The 23424-nt window shown below is 46.5% G+C and overlaps 1 protein-coding gene across 3 annotated transcripts in view; it reads left to right on the forward strand.

Annotated features, from left to right (window-relative positions):
- The window catches only part of DCAF5 (DDB1 and CUL4 associated factor 5), a 112615-nt gene that overhangs the window by 33109 nt on the left and 56082 nt on the right, over positions 1–23424 (forward strand). For 2 of the 3 annotated variants that reach the window (XM_062181263.1, XM_062181261.1), the window contains exons 2-5: positions 6120–6263; positions 8468–8504; positions 9428–9567; positions 10575–10704. In XM_062181263.1, coding sequence (XP_062037247.1) covers positions 6152–6263; positions 8468–8504; positions 9428–9567; positions 10575–10704 — 419 coding nt within the window. In that variant the 5' untranslated portion in view covers positions 6120–6151. The remainder of the gene's footprint in view (positions 1–6119; positions 6264–8467; positions 8505–9427; positions 9568–10574; positions 10705–23424) is intronic. The other variant, XM_062181262.1, reaches the window with a different exon arrangement.

Here is a 23424-nt window from a genome sequence, read left to right on the forward strand (position 1 = left end):
CCCTCCAATGGCCGGCGCGGCCAGCATGCTGCAGCTGGCGCACCACGCTTATCTGAAGCCGGGAGCCAGGTGCTTCTCCTGGTCTTCTCCTGCCTGTGCAGGGCCCAAGAACTTGGGCCATCCTCCACTGCCTTCCCGGGCCACAGCAGAGAGCTGGCCTGGAAGAGGGGCAACAGGGACAGAATCCAGTGCCCCGACCGGGACTAGAATCTGGTGTGCTGGTGCCGCAGGCAGAGGATTAGCCTATTGAACTGCGGCGCCGGCCGACCACTAGATTTTCAAGATTTTTTTCGTGTTGGAACATATCTCTGATTTAACTACCTTGTGAATGTTCTATTATGTTTAGATTTTGTTTGTATTTGTATCACAAAGGAACTTACCTATTCCTAAATTGATAGATATTTATGTTGCTTACAGTTTTCTTTTGACATTTTTTGTTTTTAAAAGATTCATTTATTTATTTGAAAGGCAGAGTTACAGAGAGGGAGAGGTAGAGAGAAAGAGAAGTCTTCCAACTGCTGATTCATTCCCCAGATGCCTACAATGGCTGGGGCTGGGCCAGACCAAAGCAAGGAGGCAGGAGCTTCTGGGTCTCCCACCTGGGTGCAGGGGCCCAAGCACTTGGGCCATCTGCCGCTGCTTTCCCAAGAGCATTAGCAAGGAGCTGGATTGGAAGTGGAGCCACTGGGACATGAACCGGCACCCATATGGGATGCTAGCACTGCAGGTAGTGGCTAACCCATTACACCACAGTGCAAGCCCCTCTTCTGATGTTGTGAACAGTGATTTAGTGAACATTCTTATGTGTTTCCTTGTGCCACTTTGTGAAAATGTGTCTAAATTATAATTTGCATTTTCCTGATTACTGTAGTTTCAGATCTTCTATAATATCTGTTTGCTGTGAGCTGTCACTTCCTTTGCCTCATTTCCCTTTGGAGTTTTAAAAATTGTTGGTGGAAATTCTTTGTATATTGTAGATAGTAAGCCAGAACCAGTTCTGTGCTTTGCTAAGAATGCTTGTAATTTCAGATAACTCTATCCTGGTTTCAGTTGACTCCAGTTTAATCTACTAATGATTTTACTCATGTGCTTCCTTATGTTGTTCTTACATAAACATTTTTTGAGTTACGTTACTGATGCAGAGAATTAGTTGTTCACCTATGAATTGCTTCGTCAGTTATGGTTCGTTTTTTGTTCTTTATGGTTGGCAATAGAGTAATGGTTATGAGTGGGAGCTGTAGAGTTTTAACTACTTGCTTTTGAATCTTAGCTCATCTACTGTACTTGCTGTGTCATCTTTGTAACTTATTAACTCTTGTACTTGGCTTTATAAAACCTTTGGGGGTAGAAGAACCATTATGATCTTCATTTTTTATTTGACAAATCTGAGGCTCAGGGAGGTTAAATTAGAAACACGAGCTAGTAGAAGAAAGATATGGACCTCTTTAAAAAATGTTTTTATTTGAGAGACAGAGGGAGAAAGAGAGCGCATGCAGGAGGGAGCACTCTCATCTACTGGTTCACTCCTCGAATGTCCAGGATGGCTGGGGCTGGGCCATGCTCAAACCAGATGGTGGGAACTCAATAGAGGTCATCCACGTGAGTGTGGAAACCTGGTTAGCGGAGGCATCACCACAGCTGCCGGGTTCCGACTTTGCATGCAGCTGTAATCAGGAGCTGGGAAGGTGCCTCAGACCCAGGTACTGCGGTGATGTGGGACCTGGGCACATTAACTGTGCCTTAACCATAGGCCAAACGCACACCCATGTGGGCCTTCTTAATTTTCCACTTAAAAAACACTTATTCTTATTTATTTGAAAGAGTAAAAGAGAAATACCTTCCATTCACTGTTTATTCCCCAAATGGCCAGGACTGGGTCAGGTTAAAGCCAGGAGCATGGAAATCCATCCAGGTCTCCCACATGGGTGGTAGGAACTCAAGTACTTGAGCTGTCATTTGCTGCCTCCTGGGATGGATGTTAGCTGGAAACTGGATCAGAAGCAGAGTAGTCAGGACTTAAGCCAGGCAGTCTGATGTGGGATGTGGGTGTCCCGAGTGGTGGCTTAACTTGCTGTACCACAGTGCCTGCCCCTAATTTCCCACTTTTGATAGAGAGCTGGGTATAGAGAAATAGTTTTCTAATGTAAAAAAATACAGTAGGGGCTGGTGTTGTGGAACAGTGGGTAAAGCCACTGCCTGGGACACCGGCATCCCATATGGCTCCGTTCATGTCCTGGCTGCTCCACTTCTGATCCAGTTCCCTGTTAATGACCTGGGAAAATCAGTGGAAGATGGCCCAAGTGTTTGGGCCCCTGCCATCCGTGTGTGAGACCTGGATGAAGCTCTTGACTCTTGGCTTCCATCTGGCCCAGTACCAACTGTTGTGGCCATCTGGGTAATGAACCAATGGATCAAAGATTTTCTCTGTCTTATCTCTCTCCCTCTCTGTCTACCCCTCTCTCTGTGTAACTGTGATTTTCAAAATAAATAAATAAATCCTTAAAAATTACAGTAGCGAAAACACTGTTAAGTCCTGACTCGTTGCCTCCAAGTAGAGACTAGGGAACTGAAACGCCATGCCATGTCTAAATCTATCAGCAGGACGAAAAGCCCTTTGTGTCGTTTTCATTAATAAAACAGAAACCTAAATCGTTATTTTCATTTCTTTAACTTGATGTTTTATAAAGTGGTAAGTTTGTATGAGTTACAGAATTTAGAGACCCTCCAAGGCCAGAGAACTCAGTTGGAATCATAAACACAGAACACTGTGGGCTGCACTTCAGGGATTGTTCTAGTAGATAATGAAATATTTTGGAGGACACAGAGCTTGGTTTTGAGCAACGATGGAAGAACGAAGGAACTCATGAAATGAACTCAAGGTGCAAAGATAAGTTTTTCAGGATAGGGTTCTGGGGAAAATAAGTATGATTTGGCTACTGTATCTTTTAATTTTTATTATAAAGAAATATGTTTATGGCAGAAAATCTAACAGTACAGAAGGGAGTAAAAATTAAAAGTTTTCCAACAACATATACCCAAAGTAGAGGCTCAGACAGATATGTTACACTCATGTTTATAACAATGTTATTTAGAATAGCCAAAAGATGATCCAAATGCCGATTGTTTGATGAATGAGTAAATAAAATATAGATTAAAAATATATCTATACATCAGAGTATTGTTTAGCCTTACAAAGAAATGAAATTTTTACATGTGCTACAACACTGAAGAACCTTGAAGGCATTATGCTAAGTCAGACCCAAAAGGAGAAATATTGTATGAGGCCAGCACTGTGGCGTAGTGGATAAAGCTGCTGCCTGCAGTGCCAGCATCCCATATGGGCCCCGGTTCGAGTCCCAGCTGTTCCACTTCCAATCCAGCTCTCTGCTATGGCCTGGGAAAGCAGTAGAAGATGGCCTAAGTCATTGGGCCCCTGCACCTGCGTGGGAACCCAGAAGAAGCTCCTGGCTCCTGGCTCCTGGCTTTGAATCAGCGCAACTGTAGCCGTTGCAGCCAATTGAGGAGTGAACCAGTGGATGGAAGACCTCTTTCTCTCTGTCTCTCCTTTTCTCTCTGTGTAACTCTGACTTTCAAATAAATAAATAAATCTTTTTAATAAGAAACAAACATGAGAACCAAAATTAAAAAAAAAAAAAGAAATACTGTAGGATTCCACTTACACGAGGCACCTGGGAGTTAAATTCATAAAGACAGAAGGCAGAACAGTGATTTTTACCATGGGCTTTCAGGAATTGTTGGTTATAGGATTTCATCTTGGGGTGACAAAAATGTTTTGGAGATGGATAGTAGTTATTTATGCCTCATAAATATAGACTTAATGCCATTGAATTGTACACTTAAAATGGTTAAAGTAGTGAACTTCATGTTATATATATTTTACCACAATAAGACAAGTCTTCTAATGCCAGCCTTACAATTATGATAGGTTTTATAAACACCGTCTGTTATAGCCATCTAAGTATGACTGCAAATATGAGCATAAATATGCAAACATAAACATTCATTCAGTACCTACTCTTTGGGACATTCATCTAGGTACTGGGATTCCACAGTAAACAAACCAGTAAGAGTCCTGCTATCAGTGGAGTGTTTTTTTTTTTTTTTAATTTTATTTATTTATTTGAGAGGTAGAGTTATAGACAGTGAGAGGGAGAGACAGAAAGGTGTTCTGACCGCTGGTTCACTTCCCAAATGGCCGCAACAGTTGGAGTTGCACAGTTCCGAAGCCAGGAGCCCAGTGCTTCTTCCTGGTCTCTCATGGGGCCATCTTCTACTGCTTTCCCAGGCCATAGTAGTGAGCTGGGTGGGAAGAGGAGCAGCCGGGACTAGAACCGGTGTCCATATGGGATGCTGGTGCCACAGGCGGAGGATTAACCTACTGCAGCATGGTGCCAGCCCCAATGGAGTGTTTTAAAATTTGTTTTACATAGGGTCCAGGTCTGTGCAACAGCAGAGTAAGCTGCCTCCTGCAGTGCTGGCATTCCATATTGGAGTGCTAGCTTAAGTCTTGGCTGCTCTGCTTCCAGTCCAGCTTCCTGCTAATGGCTGGGAAAAGAAGCAGAAGATGGCCCAGGTGTTTGGGTGCCTGCCACCCATGTGGGAGACCTGGATGAAGCTTCTGGTTCCTGGCTTCAGCCTGACCTGCTGTTGGCCACTGGGGCTATCGGGAGTGGACCAGTGGATTGAAGATCTCTATCTCTCTGTAACTCTGACTTTCAAATAAATTAATAAATTAAAAAAAAAAAAAAGAGCCAGAGAGAAAGCCAAATGGGCCCACTTTGTGATGCAGCTGGTAACGCTGCTACATGCAGCACTGGCATCCCATATTGAAGTGCCATTCTGAATCCTACCACTTGCTTCCAATCTCAGCCCTGGCTGTGTGGGGTGTGAATCAGTGGGTGGAGGATCTTTGTCTCTCTCTCTCTGTCTCTCCTTCATTGTCACTCTGACTTTCATGTAAATAAATCCTAAAAAAAAAAAAAAAAAAACCAACCCAAATATATAAAGTAAAACAAAAAACTCATCTACCCTCTACTTCTTTTTCTTTTTTAAAATATTTATTTTATTTGGAAGAGTTACAGAGGGGGAGAGACAGAGAGAGATCTTCCATCCCACTCGTTCACTCTCCAGATGACTGTAATGGCCAGGCCTGAGTCAGGCCAAAGCCAGGAGCCAGGAGCCAGGAACTGAATCTGGGTCTCCCACATGGGTGGCAGGGTCCCAAACACTTGGGCCATTTTCTGCTTTTCCCAAGCCATTAGCAGGGATCTGGGTCAGAAGTGGAACCGCTGGGACATGAAGTGGTGCCCCTATGGGATGCCAGTGTTGCAGACAGTGGCTTTCCCCGCAACACCACAGCGCCGGCCCCCTTCTACCTCTCTTCTAATCATATTCCCTATAGGTAGTAACCATTGTTAGTGGTCGGCTTGTCCTTCCAGACTCTTTAAAGGCAAATATAAAGACTTTGTGGAACATGTATATTTTCATTATTGGGAACTGATTCTCACGGTGTAATATTACTCATTTAATTCAGACTGTTGAGAGCAGCAGAGGTAGTAGCTGGGCTGAGCTTCTTGTCTAGCTTCTTGTCTGTCTGCTGTGAAAGGCAGGCAGTTCCGTGGTTGTCATTTGTTAGTGTTCTCTAGACGATGATCACACAGAGGAGGTTGCTTTGAAAACTTGTATCTAAAAATATTTTACTTTAAAATTCTTTGGTTGTGAGCAGTAGAAATCAACTCAGGTTCTGTTAGACGAAACAGGACTTCAGTCAAAGATTCTAGGTAGGAAAGGAAGAGATTTCAACAACAAGGCCTCTGAGAAGATAGGAAGACGATGGATTTGGGAGTCTGTCAGTGCTCATCCCTTCTAATCTCTGTGTATCTCTTTAAGATTCAGTTCCTGGGAGAGAGTGAGTAACCTAGAGAGGAGTCTTGGGCCTGCTTATGCTCAAGTGAGGAGGGACTGGGTTTATGTGCCTATTAGAGTCTTAGGGAGTTGAGGAAGCATGGTTTTAGAAAGGATGGGATTGGGGGCTGGTAAAATCAAGTGTCAGCCTTGTGCTGTCGCCTGTTTTAACGTAGATTCTTACCCCTCTCCAGGAGGAGACGACCGCCGGGTCCTGCTGTGGCACATGGAACAAGCCATCCACTCCAGGGTCAAGCCCATCCAGCTCAAAGGAGAGCACCACTCCAACATTTTTTGCCTGGCTTTCAACAGTGGGAACACCAAAGTGTTCTCTGGAGGTGAGAAGAGGGGGGATTCTGCCTTGGGAAATTCACTGTGGTTGGGATTCTAAAGAATGGAGTGCTAAAGGGCTCCTAATTTTACTTCCTGCATCTCATTGAGGTGAGCTGTAGAATTACTTGGTCCCCGGAGTTGTCTTCTTTGTGTTACAGCAGTTCAGACACGTGCATTAGGTTCCTGTTGTCGCTGCTGCTGCTGCTGCTATTCCTCCTCCTCCTCCCCTCCCTATAGCAACCTAGTACTCAGAAATACATCAACACACATATTTAAAATGATACTTAACTTTATGTGGTATACTCTGATGTTATTTTAAAATTCTGTTCTATTTCCCTGTGACTGAAATTGCTGACACGACCTATGGATGGCTTCTGTTTGTAATACAATGTGTTAGGAGTAATTAGAATAATTAGAAGCCAACCTCTTGGTGATGGGTTGAGCTGTAGATTTCCCACTGGGTATCTCCCTGTTTTCTAAAAGCAATTTACATACAGTGGATCCACAGCCGAGATTATTAGTCCTTCCCTGCCCCAGAGTTTCTTGTTATCCTTTGGATTCCCTTCCTCACTTAACTACCACTCACTCAACTCTAGGAAATGTCTTCAGAAAGTTCATAGAAAATGCATATTATGGAAAAACTATGCACAAATTTCAAAGTTTTTGATACCAAAAGAAGCTCATCTTACTAACATTTTCCACGAACTTTTTGAGGTAGCCTCTTACAAGCGGGTCGGTTCCACTTGCAGAAACTGCTGACAGTGTGTCGTGTCCAGTTCACAGAGGTGGCCTTCCGCGTGGTCACCCTGTGGCGATCTTGACGTCGTCCTCTCTCCTGCCTCCTTCATTCACACAGCCAGCCAGTCACCCAGCCCTGTCACCTAACCTGAGAGCATCCCTGTTGAGCCTTCAGTTTCTGATTTCTTGCTGTGCTGATTGTTTCGATTCAGGTTCTCATCCTTGGCCTGGAGAGCCGCAGTGATTTCTGCTGTTAGATTCTAACCCTCCTTCCATGGAAGTTTTCTTTTAAAAATACAGATTTGACCATGTGAACTTTTGACCATATAGTGCCCAAAGAGTAAGATCTGAACCCTGATCTACCTGCCTGGTCTCACTTCCTGCCCTAATTCCCAGACTCCAGCCCACTAAACCCCCTGCCCTCTGACGGGGATGCGCTGCACTATTTTGCTCTTGTGCTTTTTTGCTCATGCTGTTCTTCTGCCTTAACTCTCTAGTCCCCTCTAGTTTGCCGAAACCTCCTATTGGCAAACGTTTTCAGTTGTTTCTCATGTAGTTACTTTCTGCCGTGAAGGAAATAATTTTCCCCATAACTAGGTCATGCCACTGCAGCAAGTGAAAGGTCATGTCACTTGTTATTACTTATTTGAGCAGTTGGACTGTGAATTCTTCAAAGACCTGGCAGAATCTTATTCTTCTCGTATCCTAGCCGTTAGCACTGTGCGTGATACCTAGGAGGCATTAGTATGGGTTTCTTGATTTAGTTGGTATATACCCACAATAAAATTTATAGCCAGTGTTTGGTTTAAGATGACTTGGTCCATATCTTTGCTGCTTCTTTTGCATTGTATTTAAATGACTGTAGGTTGTGTGTTTAAGCATAGAATACATTTTTGTTTTTCATGTTCAGGTTTCAATTGTTTTGCTATATAAACCATTTGAAGACAGGACTATACATAGCATGAATGTAATATTTATAGGTCCCTTGGTAGAATAGTAGAAAAGCAAGAAAACAAGTTGTAGATTAAAAACTTTTCCATTGTTTGGAATCGCATAGTCATCAAATATTAATACTACAAAGACAAGGAGAGCGACAACAGTAGCAAACATTCACTCCTATTTGCGGCTTGTTAACTGCCCTGCCCTATCCTGAATGCCTTCACACATGTACTCTTAGAGTCACAATCTCCCTGAGAGGTAGGTGTAGTTTCTGTCCCTATTTTAAAGATAACACAACTGATCTGACAATGTTTGTGGGGAAAGGAGGGAAACTAGCTAGGATGAGTGAATTAATTTGCCCATGATCATGTGGTGCTGTTTCTTAATAGCCAAAGCTTTTTTGTCATGCCCTGGATAATATATCTTGAGAACTGTTATTATACCTAGTTGCTATTACTTTTTTAAATTATCTATCAATGTGGACAGGGATCACCTTGCAGAATCATTAAATGTCTGCTTTTTCCATTTGTAGGAAATGACGAACAAGTTATCCTCCATGATGTTGAAAGGTAAATAGATTGTTGGTGTGTGAAGGTGAATGACTCAGTTTTTCATATGAAAAAAGGCAGATACCTCTTTAGACTAAATAGTTTTCACTTTTAAGGAAAATGACTTGAAATCAGAAGCCTTTTTCTGGAAAAAAAAAAGTTTTCTGTGATAGTTGTGAAATAAAGTTTTGATTTAACAGATAAAAGTGGGGAGGAGGCAGTGTTATGGTGTAGCTGGTTAGGCCGCTGCTTGCAACACTGGCATCCAGAGTGCTGGTTTGAGTCCTGGCCATTCTGCTTCCAATGCAGCTCCTTTTAGTGTGCCTGGGAAAGCAATGGCAGATGGCCCAAGTGTATGCTTGTGCCCCTGCCAGCTGTGTGACAATCCTGGATGGAGGTCTGGGCTCCTGGCTTCACCCTGGACCAGCCCAGCAGTTGTTCCCATTTGGGAAGTGAACCAGTGGATAGAAGATCTCTCTTTCTCTGTTACTCTGCCTTTCAGATTAAGTAATTAATCAATTTTTTAAAATAAAGTTGTTATGAGATTACCTCTTAGTTAGGAGAGCCTTTCTCACGCCTGTGGCCATTGTGCTTTAAAGCTTTTCCTTGCTTTTTGGAAATCAACCAGCACCCCCACATCTGTATTCAAGCAGATACAATCTGCAATGAGTAGAAACACAGAACTTAGCTGTTGAGTCACTTTTAAATATGCTATTTAGAATGGAAATTATCATGAAATCTATAAACAACCTCTTTAGTAGTGCCTTTTTGTCTTGTTTCTACTTCCAAGTTAAATACCTAATTTTTAGGAAATGTGACATCCTTTGGGTTTAGAGACGTTGACTTTCTGCCGGAAATGAGAGCGACTGTACCCTCGGTGGTGGAGGGCATGGGCTCTGTACTGTGTGTGTGTGCCTGTGTTCCTCTCTCGCTCTGTCTCTCAGCAGTGAGACCTTGGACGTGTTTGCTCATGAAGATGCAGTATATGGCTTGTCGGTGAGCCCAGTAAACGACAACATTTTTGCCAGCTCCTCAGACGATGGCCGAGTTCTCATTTGGGACATCCGGGAATCTCCCCATGGAGGTAGGTCATTGTATAAAAGCCTGTTGGATTGTGTTAAATGGTTTGATGTCAAGGTCATTGCAGTTCCCTTTATAACATGAGTATCTGAGTATGAACGATATCAAGGGAGGGGAGGACATGAGACGCCTGTGTGGGGGCATAGGTGTGTGTCTTTGAAGCCGTCCAATTCTCAGTGGTCAGAGGTCTCCAGCCTCCCGTGAATGCCCACAAACACTTGCACCTTGGTGTTTAACAGCCCCAAGGAGAGAATGTGGAGGGCCACCGAGGGCGAGCTCTGTGTGTGGTGCTGAGTGGCACTGTGCATTCTAGTTCTAGGCTTGGTATTTGGTTTAAAGAGCACAGACCGCACTTTACCTGTTGGAGGATCTTCATATGATGGCAGGCACACTCCGTTTAAGGGGACCTCCCTGGGTGTCTCCTCCAAATGTGCTCTTTGGGCCTCTGATGTATAAAACAAAGAGCTTGGTTTTTAGTTTTTCTCCAGAGTTCTTCAGGAAATGCGTCTTCTCAGCTATTTCCTGCGGAGACATTTCTCTCTGTAACTCTGTCTTCAAAGGCCCCTTCCTCCAGGGCCCCCTACATGCAGTCTTGTAATGGTGCCTGTGTACACAGAGTTACTATTCAGCCTGCTTTGTCTGGCAGCATCTGGATCTTTTTATTTTTCTATATTTCAAGCACTTAACATGCTGGGCTGTGCTCCTAGGCTTATTAGAAGCTGGTTCTGAGGGCCAGCCAGGTTAAGGTAGTAGCAGGCCTGTGAATGCTGTACTGCGTGTGGAATCCTGAGCTGAGAAGTGCTGTTACTCCAGTAGCTTCCACCGAAGCATGTCCTCCTTGGTAGCAAAGGGATTCCTCCCTCACCTGGCACCTGCTGATTGACACAAAGGCAGGCCAACATTCTAGGTGAAATTGATTAGGAGCTACCTAGATGCAAGAGAAGTTCGCATATTAGGCACCTGCCCAAAGGTGCCTGGAACTAACGGATCATCCATAATTTCTCTTCACAGAGCCCTTCTGCCTGGCAAACTATCCATCAGCCTTTCACAGTGTCATGTTCAACCCCGTAGAGCCCAGGTTATTGGCGACAGCCAATTCGAAAGAAGGAGTGGGACTCTGGGATATTCGAAAACCTCAGAGGTGAGCCCCCTTTTGATGGACAAGGTTGCAGCTTCCCGGCCTCCGTTCGCAGGTGTGTGGCCAGCCAGCATGTGCGGTGAGAACCTGGTTGGCAGTGGGTCTCCTCTCATGCACTGGTGTCTCTGAAGCTGGGAGAGGCTGTTCCCAAGCAGCAGGCAGCATGAGAATCAGCACTCTTTGCTGGGCAGGTCCAGACTCTAGCCAGGGTCAGTCCTGGGCAGGTGATGAAGGAGTGAGAGCCTCCCTTCAGTCCTGCCCAGGTTCCCCAGGTGCACAGGAACTGTAGCCTGCGGTGAAGAGAGATTTGCCAGATTCATTGCTGCTGAGCCAGGGCTGCTTAACTCAGGCTGGAGGGCATCTACACGAGCTTGAGGAGGACTGTGACGCCCCAGGTTATATGAAAATTACCTAGTGTGTATCTGTGTAAATGCATTTTCCTGAGACAGAGTTTGTTTGCTTTTCCCAGTTTCTCTAAAGGATCAGTGAAGACAGTAACAAAAGGTTAAGCCCCAGTGCACTGTGGTGTTAAGGTCCTAACATGTTTTTCCTTTTGTTTGCATTCCTGAAAGGGAACATTCAGGACAATCCTGAGCTGATGGCACCAGTCACTACTAGGGGATTTCAGGCGTCATTGAAGGGGACGGGGATGAGGTGGAGGAGCATGGGAGGCACTGCTGTGTTCTTGAACCCCCATGGGACAGATGACCTTCTACACTGCCTGCACCATTGCAGCCGGCTCCTCCGGAAATTGTACCTGGAAGCGATTCCCCACTTTGTAAAGCCATATTGCAGGAAGAATAGTATGGGAAGTTAGTGAGTTTATCATTTATTTCATGGTCCTCAGCTGAAAGGGGTGGTTGAACACAGAAGATTTTAGTCCTAGCTGATCCTCTCGGCGGAAGTCAGCGGGGTGGGAACTATTGCGGCAGGTCTGTATAGCCCAGAGGGATGTCCCTCCTGAGGCCTGAGACATTTCTCCTTGAGGATTGCTCCTGGCCTCCTGGTTCTGGACGCACCTGGCCGTTGCTCTGCCACACTGTTGCAGTACCTGCAGCGGCAGGGGCCCTAGGGCGCCTCTGCACTGTGCTTGTGGAGGCTGCTGTCTGCCAGGAGGACGGTTGCCTGTGTCCAGCCACAGTGTCCTCTGTCCTTTCGGGCTCTTCAGGGACTGTGCTGCCTCATCCATGTCATACGAGGCAGAGTTTGGAGTACACCAGCCTCCTGCCACCACATTCTGTCCCCTACTTACAACCGTGGTGAATAGTTGGCAACGGAAGTGAGACACCGAGCTATTTCTCCTCAGGCGGAAGCCTGAGTAATTCATGATGTCAGCAGAGAGAGAGACAGACAGTGAGAGAGAGATAGCTTCCATCTGCTGGTTCCCTCCCCAAATGCCTGTGATAGCTGGGACTGGGGCCAGGTCAAGACCAGGAGCTGGAAACTCCATCCAGGTCTCCCAGAGTTCCCACAGAGGGCAGCAAAGTCCCAAGCACTTGGGCCATCACGTGCTGCCTCTCAGACACATTAGAGGGAGATGGATTGGAAGCAGTGGCAGGACTCGATCCCTGGCAGTCTGACATGGAATGTGGGTTTCTCAAGTGGCTACTTAGCCTGTTAGGCTGCATGCCTGCCCCTTGACTTTTTTCAGTTAATTGTGTCTTAGCACTCTTTGAATGTTAGCATTTACAAGTCTAGCTCATTCTTTTAGTGGCTATGTGATATTCCAACAACCAGGACTGCTTGTGTTTGATCATGATAAATAATGCTGCGTCCTGGTTACACATCTGTCTTGGCCCAATTTTGCAAAAATGTCTTTAGAGAATTGCTTGCATCCAGAGGTGTATGTTGGGGCCAGTGTTCTGGCACAGTGGGTATGCTGCCGCTGGGGACTCCTGTATTTCATATTGGACTGTTTGAGTCCTGATTACTCCACTTCTGATCCAGCCCTTGGTAATACTAGGGTGCAGCGGGGTGATGACTCAGGCACTTGAATCCCTCCCTGCCTCCCATACGAAAGACCTGGGTGGAGTTCTTGGCTTCTGGCTTTGGCCTGGCCCAGCCCTAGCTTTTGTGGCTATTTGGAAAGTGAACCAGCAGAGAGAAGAACCTCTCTCTCTCTTTCTTTCACTGCCTTTCAAATGAATGAATGAATAGATCTTCTTTTTAAAACAATAAAGTGCATGTTTTTAAGTTTCAATTAAAAAAGTGTTTGGGCCGGCGCCATGGCTCAACAGGCTAATCCTCCGCCTTGCGGCGCCGGCACACCAGGTTCTAGTCCCGGTCGGGGCACCGATCCTGTCCCGGTTGCCCCTCTTCCAGGCCAGCTCTCTGCTGTGGCTAGGGAGTGCAGTGGAGGATGGCCCAAGTCCTTGGGTCCTGCACCCCATGGGAGACCAGGAGAAGCACCTGGCTCCTGCCATCGGAACAGCGCGGTGCGCCGGCCGCAGCGCGCTACCGCGGCGGCCATTGGAGGGTGAACCAATGGCAAAAGGAAGACCTTTCTCTCTGTCTCTCTCTCTCACTGTCCACTCTGCCTGTCAAAAAAAAAAAAAAAAAGGGAAAAAAAAAAAAGTGTTTGGGCATCCACACCAAAGGCTGCACTGACTTTCAAACCCCTACACTGGGTTTGAGACTACATGTTTCTCCAGACCCCACTGACATGGAAACTGATGCTCGTCTTGTATTGTTTTGATTTCTTTTTCAGTTATATGGTTTCTTTGGCAACCTATAGATTTCAAAGCCCATATGGGGGAAAAATGATCTAATAAGGCTAATTGGCAGTTTTGACTTATTTCTTTCTTGAAATGAAAGGAGCACAGTGCCATGGGGGCTAGGAAGTTTGTGCCTGTTTATTTAAACTCTTCTAAGATTCTTTGAGGTTTTTTGGGTGTGTGGCAGAGAAAGGACATGAAATATTCTTGAAATACATCTTAACTTCGCATCTACTGGAGTTTGGGGATGGCTTACAGATCTTTTCTGCTTGAATTTCCTCAGTATGACTTGGTGTGGGGGAGGGAGAGAGGGCCTTTTGTCTTTTCCGTGTAGGCTTAATTATGCTGAGTCGCAATAGATGGTTCGTCCCCTGAGCACAGCTGCCTAGAAACCCTGACCCAGATCCTGGGGCAATTCTGAATCCCTCGGGAAGACAAGCCTGGAACAAGGTTGGGGGTATTTACAGTCTTCTAGGGGATTCGTGCACCCCTTAAAATTGCAGGTACAGTTGTGTGTGCTGTGCTATCTCAGTGGGCGCGTGTGTAGCTTTTACCAGGTCCTTGTAAAGACCCTTGACCTCAGAGGAGAATTGCTCGGTGTTCTGAAGATGCCAGGTTCAGAGCCTGCCGTGGCTGCTTTCCAGGTCCCAGAGCATGGGCGTGTGGCAGAGTGCAGAGCCCACTCAGAAGGGCCACTGACCGGCCTCCTGGAAACAGATGCTGTCTCCTGGGAGCAATGAGGGGGCCTCAGACTGAACACCTTTTCCTTCCTGGGCATTACTGAATGCTTGAATGGTTTCTCTGGCCCACCCCAAGCCTGAGCGGTACCTCTCTACGTTAGCTTGGTAGCCAGTAGATGTGTGAGCAGAGTCACTTGTGTGCCACTGCTGCCCTGAAATAGCTTAAAGGGCAGGATAAAATGTCATCTCTGGAAAGGATTTTAGTTATCGTCTTATCTGACTTCCTTATTATACAAGATGAAGAAAGAGCTAGGGCTGGTGCTGTGACATGGTGGGTTAAGCCGCTGCCTGTGATGCCGACATCCCATTTGGGCAGTGGTTCAAGTCCCAGCTGTTCCAGTTCCCATCCAGCTTCTTGCTAAATGTGGCTGGGAAAGCAGCAGCAGATGACCCTAGAGTGCTTGGGCCCCTGCACCCACATGGCTGAAACTCCTGTTTCCTGGCTTCAGTCTGGACCAGCCCAGGCCTTTTGTAGCAATTTGGGGAATGAACCCACAGATGGGACGATCTCTCTGTCTCTTGCTTGTTCTTTCTGTAACTCTGTCTTTCAAATAAAATAAATAAATCTTAAAAAAAAAATGATAATAATAAGAAGAAATATGCTCAGCAGGGTCAGGGGAGGCTGAAAAGAGCCTGAGCATTTGGAGTGTAGCATCTGCAGCCACGCTTCCTGGGCACAGGAGCCATGTGGTCTTTTTTCCAAACGTTTATTTTTTATTTATTTGAAAGACAGAGTCAGAGAGAGAGAGAGAGAGAGAGAGGTCTTCCATCCACTGGTTCACTCTCCAAATGGCTGCAACGGCCAGAGCTGAGCTGATCTGAAGCCAGGAGCCAGGAGCTTCTTCTGGGTCTCTCATCTGAGTGCAGGGGCCCAAGGGACTTGGGCCATCGTCCACTGCTTTCCTGGGTGCATGAAATAGGCAGCTGGATCTGATGTGGAGCAGCCAGGACTCGAACCTGCATCCATACAGGATGCTGATGCTGCAGGTTGAGGCTTTAAGCCTCTGTACCACAGCGCTGGCCCTGCCATGTGGTCTTTTTTTTTTTTTTTTTAATATTTATTTATTTATTTGAAAGGCAGAGTTACAGAGAAGCAGAGGGAGAGAGAGAGATCTTCCATGCACTGATTCACTCCCCAGATGGCAGCAGTGGCCAATAGCTGGGCTGATCTGAAGCCAGGAGCCGATTCCAGGTCTCCCATATGGGTGCAAGGGTCCAAGGACCTGGCCATCTTCTTGCTTTCTCAGGCCATAACAGAGAGCTGAATCAGAAGTGGAGCAGCTGGGACTTGAACTGGCGCCTATATGAGATGCCGGCACTGCAGGTGGTGGTTTTATCTGTTAGGTCACAGCACCGGCCCCACCACGTGGTCCTGAGCAGATTGCTTCACCTCTCAATGCCTCATGATAGCTAACATTAAACATTACACACCAGGGGCAATGACAAGTATATGAGTAATTACTGTAGTTAATCCTTAAGACAATCTTAGGAAATGGGTTCTATTGCTCTTATTTTAAGGAAATCAAGGTACAGAGAAGTAAGATAGCTAGTGTGTGTGTGTGTGTGTGTCCCCTTTTCTCTGTATTGAATAGGCTTCCTATTTCATCTTTGCCTTCTTGCAGTATAAGTCACAATTCCTGTCAAAGCTTTCAGTACAGGCTTGTCCAGCTCCGCGGTCTGAGTACTTTCCTCTGTGTAGCCCTAGAAGTGAATCCTCTTTTCACTGTCTCAGGCTCAGCTTCTGTTTACGTGCTGACTTGCCAAGTTTCTTGCTTTTCTAACCCTGAAACCTGCATGTGCTCTTTATTTTGCTGCAAAGCTTTAGAACAGAGACTGAAAACTAACTACCCAAATTCAACCACAAAGTAGGCCAAGTTCAACCACAAAGATATTTTGTTTGGTCTATATGATATGATGTGTGTTTGGAAAATTACACAGAAGCGAATTGCAATTTCTTTTTTTTTTTTTTTTTGACAGGCAGAGTGGATAGTGAGAGAGAGAGACAAAGAGAAAGCTCTTCCTTTTTGCCATTTGTTCACCCTCCAATGGCCGCTGCGGCCGGCGCATCTCGCTGATCCGAAGGCAGGAGCCAGGTGCTTCTCCTGGTCTCCCATGCGGGTGCAGGGCCCAAGGACTTGGGCCATCCTCCACTGCCTTCCCGGGCCATAGCAGAGAGCTGGCCTGGAAGAGGGGCAACTGGGATAGAGTCCGGCGCCCCAACCGGGACTAGAACCCGGTGTGCCAGCGCTGCAAGGCAGAGGATTAGCCTGTTAAGCCACGGCGCCGGCCACAAATTGCAATTTCTAACATCTCTTGAAAAAGTCAGAAGATCTGATACCATTGGATCTTTTTTAAGTGGCAACAGTCAAGCAAAATGAGCCATGGATTCCTCTTTAAACTTGTGTGATACATGAAGGGGCCCACCATCACTCTGCTTGATTTTTTTGTTTTTGTTTTTTAAGATTTATTTATTTAAAAGGCAGAGTTATAGAGACAGAGGGAAAGACAAAGTGAGAGATCGTCCATCTACTGGTTCACTCCCAAGTGACCGCACACTGGACTGGGCCAGGCCGAAGCCAGGAGCCCGGAACTCCATCTAGGTGGAGTGGTGGCAGGGGCCCAAGCACTTGGTCTATCTTCCACTGCCTTCCCAGGCGTATTAGCAGGGAGCTGGATTGGAAGTGGCGCAACCAGGACTAGAACCGACACTCATATCGGATGTGGTGTCACAGGCTCTGGCCAAACCCACTGTACTACAGGGCAGGCCCTTCACCTTGACGTTTTTTAATGCAGGTGTAATCCTTCCTACACATTGCTTGTCTGGCCCTGGGAACACTGGAGTTGGAAAGGTGTGCTTTAGAGATGTGGTGCTGAGTCAGCCATCAGGAGGGGACACTTGGCCACAGGAGTGGTTAGGAGAGAAAACTCACACATGCAAGAATACGTTGCATATTGAAAGTTTTGTTTCTTTCACTTAGATTATTTCTGCTGATGTCTTTCACAACTGTCCTCCTTTGTCACTGTCACCATCCTAGTGTAGCCTTGCTTGGACTGTGGCAGTGGCCCCAGGAGCAGTGTTCAAAACTGAGCTCCCCGGCCGGCGCCGCGGCTCACTATGCTAATCCTCTGCCTGTGGCGCTGGCACACCGGGTTCTAGTCCCGGTCGGGGCACCGATTCTGTCCCAGTTGCTCCTCTTCCAGTCCAGCTCTCTGCTGTGGCCCGGGAAGGCAGTGGAGGATGGCCCAAGTCCTTGGGCCCTGCACCCGCATGGGAGACCAGGAGAAGCACCTGACTCCTGGCTTCGGATTGGCGTGGTGCGCCATTGGAGGGTGAACCAACGGCAAAAGGAAGACCTCTCTTTCTCTTTCTCACTGTCCACTCTGCCTGTCAAAAACAAAACAGAACAAAACAAAACAAAAAACCCGAGCTGCCCTGAAGAGCGTCCAGGGAATTTCGGAACAGCCCGTTTCCCCTGCTGTCACTGCCCGTCTCCCTCACCCTTTCATAGCCTGTGTTAGCTGTCTGCTGATTCACCACCTCTCTTGTAATCTCTTTAGTTTCTGTCAGGAACCGTTAGCTCTGTGACAGCTAGTGGTGTCTTGCTTTGACAAGGATAATAAAGAGAAGAGTTCTTTGCTGTTCAGCAATAAAATCTGGCAAGCCAGGAATCTCAATAAACACTTCCCTTTAAGATGGTGCTTTCACAGGGGCGTAGTTGGGTAGTGGATGGGAATTCCTACCATGAGAGGAAAGGGCTCCTGGGACCTCGTCTGGCCTTGGGGACCTCTAGGCCAAATGTCTGTTCTTTGAGGCCTTGAAAGCCCTGCTTCTGTGGACACTGCATTAAATGTAACTCCTTGCCCCTGACTGAGGCAGACTACCCTGCCGTACTGCGTCTGCGGGCTCCTCGAACTGTGAAGGAAGAGGAGAGCTCGGGGCTTCAGCACCACGGCTGGAAAAGGCCCTGGTGCTCCCGCGCGTGCTGAGACGGCGAGGCTCCCTGCCCTCCTGCTTCCTTCCAGAACGCAAGGCCATTGGGCTAAAGGGTTCCTGAATTCTTCTTTTCCCTTAAGATTTATTTATTCATTTGAAAGTCAGAGAGAAGGAGAAGCAGAGAGAGAGAGAGAGAAGTTTTCCATCTGCTGGTTCGCTCTCCAGTTGGCCGCAATGACTAAAGCTGCATCGATCCGAGGCCAGGAGCCAGGAGCTTCTTCCAGGTCTCCCTGCAGGTGCAGGGGCCCAAGGAGTTGGGCCATCTTCCACTGCTTTCCATGCCTTAGCAGAGAGCTGGATCAGAAGTGGAGCAGCCGGGATTCGAACTGGCACCCATATGGGATACTGGCACTGCAGGCAGCGGCTTAACCTGCAATGCCGCAGCGCTGGCCCCATCCTGAAGTTCTTAAGCAGCACTCAGTAAATTGGATTTCATTAAAATTAAGAACTTCTGGCATGGGGATTGTGGCACAGCAAGTTTGAGCCCCTGCTTGGGACACTCACCTCCCATATCAGAGTGCTGGTCCTAGTCTCAGCTTCTTTGCCTCTGATTCAGCTTCCTACCAATGTACTTGGGTCCTTGCCACCCATGGAGGGGACCCAGGTGGAGTTCTTGGCTCCTGACTTCATCCTGGCTCGGCTATGGCTGTTGCAGACATTTGGGGAGTGAACCAGTAGATGAAAGTTCTTTCCGTCTCTGCCTCTCTTTCCTCTCTCCTTCCATCCCTTCCTGAACAGGTGGCACATATCCTTAGACCTCACTTTTGCCCTCCCCGTCCCCAGGAGTTTGAGTGGCGTCTTGTCATCTGTGTCCATCTCTGAATCTCTGGAGTCTATAGTGTGGGACGCTGCTCTTACCTTCCTCCCCGCACATGGAGAGGAGGACTGCTTTTTCCGTGACCTTCCTTACCTAGTTCAAATCAAGTGGCAGCACAAGAAGAGCTTGCCTGCCGCACACTCAAGGCCTCCTTGGCTCGTGTCTGCAGCACCAGCAGTTGGGTGCAGAGCAGGCGTGGAGTGGATGAGAGGACCAGGCCTCTCCATTCAGAATCTCTGGAAAGTGCTTATGCAGCACTCCCGTTGAGTGTCTCAGTTGCTGCTTTTGCCCTCACCAGATCACCAGTTATCTTTTTAATATGACTCTGTCTTCTCTCTGTCTTCCCAACAGCGATGCCTTCCTCATGTCCAGGACCTACTTCTCAGACAGAAGGCTCCTGTGCTGATCTGCACTACTAACTGGAATTTTAAGGGCAGGGCCACGTTTCGCTCGTCTTCCCTGTGGAGTGCCCAGCACAGTGCGTGGATTGTTACAGAAACAGTGACTATTGGAATGAATGTGTGGTGTTATATGCATCTCAAAACAGTGTGTTTTCAAAACTAGATTTCTATAGTATTTATAGGCCTACTGATCCATGAGTTCAATGGCATGGATCAAAATGTTCTGTCTAAGGAATAAAAGGAAACGTAAGGGTTCTTGCTGGGCTTTGAAAGCCTCCTGTCAGTTAGGTACCTGGGAGAGAGCCAGGGATTCTGTGGGGTTGCTTTCTGGCTTTAGGCCACAAGGTGGCGCTGTAGAGTCAGTTTTGCCCTCTGGACCCAAGGTCCCTGGTGTCTCGTGGAGCCGATGCTGCTTGCAGAGCTTGGGAGAGAGCCGCTTCCTGGAGCCCATACCCGCAGGCTGAACTGTTGGTCTGGGGTGGGACCGTGGAACCTGCCCGTTCTGGTGTATTTTTTTTCAACTTAAAAAATACTTACTTTTGTGCTTAGTATGTGTCTTTAAATGGTCCTAGCTGTGTCCCTCCCTCACAGCACCTCGTCTTAGCTCAGACTTCTCACTGTCAGGATTGCTTGAGGGACAGTTCAAACATTCAAGTGATCTGCAGTTGTCTGCTATTCCATTTAGGCATTCTGGTCGCTGTTGTTGTCTGACACATGCCTGGAACACATGGCTGTCTCACATGGTCTCTCCCGGGACCCTGAGCTGCCGATTCCGCCCACAACATGCTCGGCCTTCTCCCTTCTTAATTTTGATGTTCCGAATGCCTTCTCTGTGCTAAAGCACACACATCCCTGAACTTCTGGAAAATCACTCACACTAAGTTTCTCTCCCAGTTTCATTTCATTTTTGAGATCTTTCTCTTTTTGGAGATCAGCTCAGTTCTGAGACTTCAGTCCTTTTAGCCCTCCGTACCATCTCCTAGGTGAGCTCAGCACAGCCCCACTGGTGATCTCGCGTTGAATGGCCAGATTTGATTCCCCACTGAGTTACTCTCTCAGTTCTGGACCTGCTGCCTCTGTGCTACCTGTGATTTCTCTCTTGCTTCACGCAAGATCATCTCCTTGCAGGGCCCTCCCCTTTCCGTCTTAGCTGGAACAGCATGTCGCATCGGCCATTTTTAAATGAACAGCCCGGGTGATTTGCCAGATTGGCTTGTCTTCAAGGTGGAGACTGCAGTATTCAGAGGGCTGTATTAAATTTGCTACCAAGTTCTCTTGGACCAGCATCTTTGGGCTTTAGGCCAGAGCTTCCCAATGTCACTCATTTTCACCAAATGCACATGTCCTAGGTCACACCATCAGTCTGGGGCCGTCTCACGGGTGGGGCTCTGGCACTGCATGCCGTCCCATGCCCTTCCTCTGATACTCCCCAGCTCCAGGTTTCGAGAGCGGGTGATGTGAAACCCTAACTCAGCTGGGCTTTCTTATTTTAAAGCCAAATGTTGACTTTTAAAAGCAATTTATGGAAAAAAAAATTTCCAAGTATATACATAAGTAGAATATTAAAATGAACTCCACTTTACCTTCACCCAGCTTCAATTACAGTCAACCCAGGGGCAATCTTGTTTGATTTATTCATTTGTAACCCTCCTTCCTAATTAATTTAAATCAATTTTCGTATTAGCATTAAACCGTTTCCTTTGTAAATAATCTGTACCTAAAAGATCATTCTTTTTTAAAAGTTGTAGTAGAATTCACATAACATAAAAGTAAGCATTTAAAATTATTTTATTTATTTGAAAGGCAGAGAGAGATAGAGACTTCTCATCCACTGGCTCACTCCTCAGATGCCTGCAACAGCCGGGACTGAGCCAGGCTGAACCCCGTATGGTTCTCCTGTGTGGGTGGCAGGACCACATAGGGCACCACCTGATATCCCAGGGGACACATTGGCAGGACACCAGCGTCAAGAGCAGAGCTCGGATTGGAACCCAGGCATTCTGTGGGGGATGCAGGCTTCCCAAATGGCATCTTCATCACTGCTCCAAACGTGCGCCCGTCAGTGGCCTGCCATGGGTTCAGAGCGGTGCACAGCCTCCACGCTGTCCGGTTCCAGAACTTGTCACATCTGCAGATAAAGCCCGTGCCCATTCAACAGTCCTCCTCAGAGTGCTGCTCCCCATGCTGCAGCCCCTCACTGCCACTGACTTGGGCTTTGTTTCTGTGGGTTTACCAGTTTTGGTTATTTCGTACATGTGACAGTTTGTCTGGCTTCAGTCACTTTGCATAAAGGGTTCATGATCCATCCATGTCGTAGCATGTATACGAGTACATAGTTCCTTTTTGTGGCTGAGTAATAGCCCCTGTGTGTGTGCACACGTGTTTATCTGTCTGTTCACTGATGGGCATCAATTTGTTAACAAGTGCTGAAGGGCCTGTTTCCAATTCTTTTGAGTATTTATAAGTAGGAGTGGAATTGCTGCTTCTTGTGGTTAACTCTGTGTATTTAGTTGCTACAGTTGGTTTTTATGAATCAATATTCCAGTAAGATTCATAGAGAACAGTTGGTTGAGATGGCTTCCATGTCTGTTTTGGTGTGCAGGTTCTCCTGCCTGTCATTCTTTTCCTCACAATTTATTGAAGAAAATAGATTATTTATCTTATGGAATGTCTTACATTTTAGCTTATGCTGATTGTATGCACTGTCATTAGCATGTCCCTCTGACCGTGGTTTCTCCTATAAATTGGTATTTGATCCAGAGGCTTTTTTTTTTTTAATGATTACAGCAATACTTCATAGATGATATTGGGTACATTATCATATGTGTTGTGCTGCATAGACGATGTTCTGTATGTAACAAAGCTAGTTTCTAGTTATCCCTCCTTTGGTTCTAGAGTACTTTGACAAACTCCTTTGTTTACCTTTTTAAAATACAAATCATGCTGGTGAAGATGTGGAGCAATTGATGGATCACACATTGCTGGTGGGATAATGTATAAGGGCACAGCCACTCTGGAAAAGTTTGGTAGTTAATTTATCAGTGAAAGATGATTTTGCCATGTGACCCAGCAGTTGCATTTTGGGCATTTGTCCAGGAGAGATGAACATTTTGTCTTCTTAAACAGACACTACCATGGGCCTCTCAGTGGCAAATAGTCAAACTTTGGAACATTCACACCATAGAATGCTATTCAGTGATTTAAAAAAAAAAAAGGCATGAACTATTGATGTTGCAATAACTTGGATGAACTTCAGAGAAATTTTGCTGAATGATAAAGGACGCTCTCAAAAGGATACGTGCTGTTGTGATTCTGTTTGATTTTTGTGAAATAATGTAATTAGAGAGATGAGGACAGATCAGTGGTGTCCAGGAGTTAGAGCAGAGGAAGGGAACTGGTGGAGGCTTGTGGTGACTGTGGTGGTGTTCCAGAGAAGTCTCTTACTCATGATGGTAGTTCCACGAGCTGCAGATGCGGTGTGATTACATAGAGCCGCATACCCACACGGCGATGAGAGCCTCTGTGAGTATTAAATCTGATTCAGCTATTTGAGTTGTACCAATGTGAAGTTCCTGCTTTTGGTCATTTCCCATTGTTGTACAGTTTGGTAGCCTTGGAAGATGCTGGGTGAAGGTACATTTTTTTTTTATCTTCTTCTCAGTCTAAAATTACGAAGGAAAAAACTTCATGGAAATAATTCCATTTTTCCATGAGTGTTTTGAAATTCTCTTGTATTTCTTTTTCTTTCTTCTTCTTTTTTTTTTTTTTTTTTTTTTTTTGACAGAGTTAGACAGTGAGAGAGAGAGACAGAGAGAAAGGTCTTCCTTCCGTTGGTTCACCCCCCAAATGGCCGCCAGGGCCAGAGCCATGCTGATCCAAAGCCAGAAGCCAGGTACTTCTTCCTGGTCTCCGATGCAGGTGCAGGTGCCCAAGCACTTGGGCCATCCTCCACTGTCCTCCCTGGCCACAGCAGAGAGCTGGACTGGAAGAGGAGCAACTGGGACTAGAATTCGTCACCCATATGAGATGCCGGTGCCACAGGCGGAGGATTAACCTA

Source organism: Lepus europaeus, chromosome 22 (assembly GCF_033115175.1).
Source record: "Lepus europaeus isolate LE1 chromosome 22, mLepTim1.pri, whole genome shotgun sequence".
Taxonomy (NCBI): Eukaryota; Metazoa; Chordata; class Mammalia; order Lagomorpha; family Leporidae; genus Lepus; species Lepus europaeus.